At 38.8% G+C, this 2731-nt stretch overlaps 1 protein-coding gene across 1 annotated transcript; it reads right to left on the reverse strand.

The window, feature by feature from the left end:
* Positions 1-632: 632 nt before the first annotated feature.
* Positions 633-2435, reverse strand: LOC109150840 (sorbitol dehydrogenase-like). Its single transcript, XM_019298816.1, has 4 exons — positions 2203-2435; positions 2023-2090; positions 1223-1938; positions 633-914 (listed from the first exon to the last, which is right to left on the reverse strand). Exons 1-4 carry the CDS (start codon positions 2309-2311, stop codon positions 722-724), a joined length of 1086 nt encoding a protein of 361 aa, XP_019154361.1. The 5' UTR covers positions 2312-2435; the 3' UTR covers positions 633-721.
* Positions 2436-2731: the final 296 nt, after the last annotated feature.

The following is a 2731-nucleotide window of genomic DNA, read 5'->3' on the forward strand; positions in this document are numbered from 1 at the left end:
ACAAAATATCTTCACCATTATGGATGCTCTAAAGTTTCAATTGTGCAAATTAATAATGCATTATGCAATTTGGTTGCATCGACAATGGATCAAATGCCAAATTAATCAATTTTGATTTTCTTTCAAATTTAGTATTATTTGTAGCCAAATTGATCTTTTAAACATGTGTTTTTAGTATTGTGTATTCAATCAAGACTTTTATTGATGGAGAACATGGATAAGGAATTCAAATAATCATAGTTGGAATGTATTTTGCTTTAATTACTCTTGGTTTATGTATAATCGAGCTATCTTTTTTCAAATAATCAAGCTATCTTTAATTACTCTTGGTTTATGTATTTTGCTTTAATTTTGTCTCTTTTTTTTCTTTTAATTTGTATCCTATTTAAGCATGCTTTTGTCTGATGGAAAGGCCGATCGAATACTATTTTGGAACTTTTTAGTTTGAGTTATATGTGTTCTATTTCCTTTCTAATTACCTTTACGTTTGTTGTTTTATATCAGTTGGTACGTATTCGAGGCAACAACGAGGTAGCAACTTGATCCCTGTGCAATTAAAATTTAATCATTTTCGGAATTAACTGTAGATATATACATACCCAAGTACAAGAAAGGGAAAAAGCTAAGGAGACTAGTCAAATCTAAGGAAACGCTGCTAACTATTATTCAGCAATTCCTAGCTAAGTTATTCATGAATGAATGCAATAATCAAATCTAAACTCTAAAGATTGAACATGACTTTGATAGCATTGCCACCACGAGCACTGGTTTCAAATGCGTCTTCAACCTCCTTCTGTGTGAATCCAAACCTGTGTGTGATGAGTGGCTTCACATTAATCTTCCCACTCCTCAAAAACTCTATGCACTGTGGCCATGTATTCTTGTACCTGAATATCCCCACTATATCCACCTCCCTACACAACAACACAACAATCATCATTAACAACACACAATACAAAGATATCTCGAGATTCTACTAAATTACTAATACAATTATAAAGGTCAGATAAATGATCTTAACAAAGGATTAGATTCAAAAGATTATCAACCCAACAAGTGAGAAAACAGATTACTTGGTAACCAAGTATCACTTCCCGTGGGAATGAATAAGTCAGGACCAAATTGATTAAATACATTCTTACTTTCTTTTAAGAGAAAGTCCGAGAGTATGCTAGAGTAACAAGACGGGTTACAGTAATAAAAAAAAAGATTTAAAAATTACCTTGCTGCAGCAGGAGTGAGGGGGACGGTCATTTCACAATGGCCCATGCCGACGAGGCAAACCTTGCCGCCGGAGCGGGTTGCGCGAAGGGCGGTGGTCATTGTTTTATTAAAACCGGCACAGTCCAAGCTGACGTCGATTCCAACTCCCAGCGCAGCCTTGATGTTTTCCACCTCAGATTCCACATCTTCCATCTTGAGTGAAACCTTGACAATCGCATCCGCTCCCAATTTCTTAGCAAACGCCAAACGCTGATCGTCGACGTCCACAACAACAACTCTCGGAGCGCCGAAGGCGCGAGCGGAGAGCATGGAGACGAGGCCGATAGGGCCGGCTCCGAGCACCAGCACATTGGTCTCCGGACTGATGTTCGCCCGGCGACAAGCGTAGACGCCGACGCTCAACGGCTCGCACATCGCGCCTTCCTCCAAGCTCACGTTCTCCGGGAGCTTGAAGCACAGATTCGCTGGATGCACGATCTGGTTAGCGAGAGAGCCGTGGATCGGCGGAGTGGCGAAGAACTTCATCTCGTCGCAGAGATTGTAACTGCCTTCTTTGCAATGGCTGCACCGCCAACAGCTAACACCGGGCTCCAACGCCACGCGGTCGCCGGCGACCAGAGTCTTCACCTCGCTCCCGACTTCTTCAATGATTCCGGCGCATTCATGGCCGATCACCATTGGCTCTTTCACAATGTAATCTCCACACCTCCCATGCTGAATATATAATTAAATTCCATATCAATTAACTGAAAAATATACCAAAAAAACCCTAAAAACCATAAACAAATCAATGATCACCTTGAGGTAGTGAACATCACTCCCGCAGATACCAATTGCTTTCATACTCACTCTAACATCATGAGAACCTATTACACAACAACACGCAAATACAGTAAAATACAGTAATAATCATACCATACGATTAATATTATATATTCAAAATTGAAAATCGAAAATCGAAGGTGATAATATATATACCAAGAGGAGGGAGCTTGAAGGGCTGAATCTTGAGGTTGCCAACGCCGAGAAGCCAAGCAGCCATGTTTTCTGTGGGTTCATAGCTGACTGCATTAGCGCCCTTTCCCATTCTCAACAAATTGATTGCTTAATTTCTCACAGAGATTTGATAATAATGGAGAAGAAGATTGGAGTGATGGTGTGAAGAGCGATGTAGAGATCGGAGGGGTATTTATAGGGTGATATATCGATTTTATGTGGATAAATGTATTTGTGTCCTTTCAAAATTATCTTTCTATTGATAATTTACCGAGATAAACGACTGTATTTGAGTCCTTTTAAAATTATCCTTCTATTGATAATTTGCCAGGATAAAGGGATTTCTTGTTAGAATTAAGTCAAGAAACTAATTATGTGATCTAAGTAAAATAATATACCAAAAAAAAAAAAGGAAAATCTTATTAAATGTATTTTGAGTCCTTTCAAAATTATCATTCGGTTGATAATTTGTCGGGATAAACGATTTCTTGTTAGAATTAAGTCAGGGAAC

Source organism: Ipomoea nil, unplaced genomic scaffold (genome assembly GCF_001879475.1).
Source record: "Ipomoea nil cultivar Tokyo-kokei standard unplaced genomic scaffold, Asagao_1.1 scaffold2280, whole genome shotgun sequence".
Lineage (NCBI taxonomy): Eukaryota > Viridiplantae > Streptophyta > Magnoliopsida > Solanales > Convolvulaceae > Ipomoea > Ipomoea nil.

Bases quoted from the DNA above. Each gene is read 5' to 3' on its own strand.
- LOC109150840 (XM_019298816.1), bottom strand. From the start codon at position 2,311: ATGGGAAAGGGCGCTAATGCAGTCAGCTATGAACCCACAGAAAACATG. The intron at 2,091-2,202 runs GTATATATATTA...GTTGTGTAATAG, and splicing joins CTTCAAGCTCCCTCCTCTTG to GTTCTCATGATGTTAGAGTG. The intron at 915-1,222 runs GTAATTTTTAAA...GTTGTTGTGTAG, and splicing joins CTCACTCCTGCTGCAGCAAG to GGAGGTGGATATAGTGGGGA.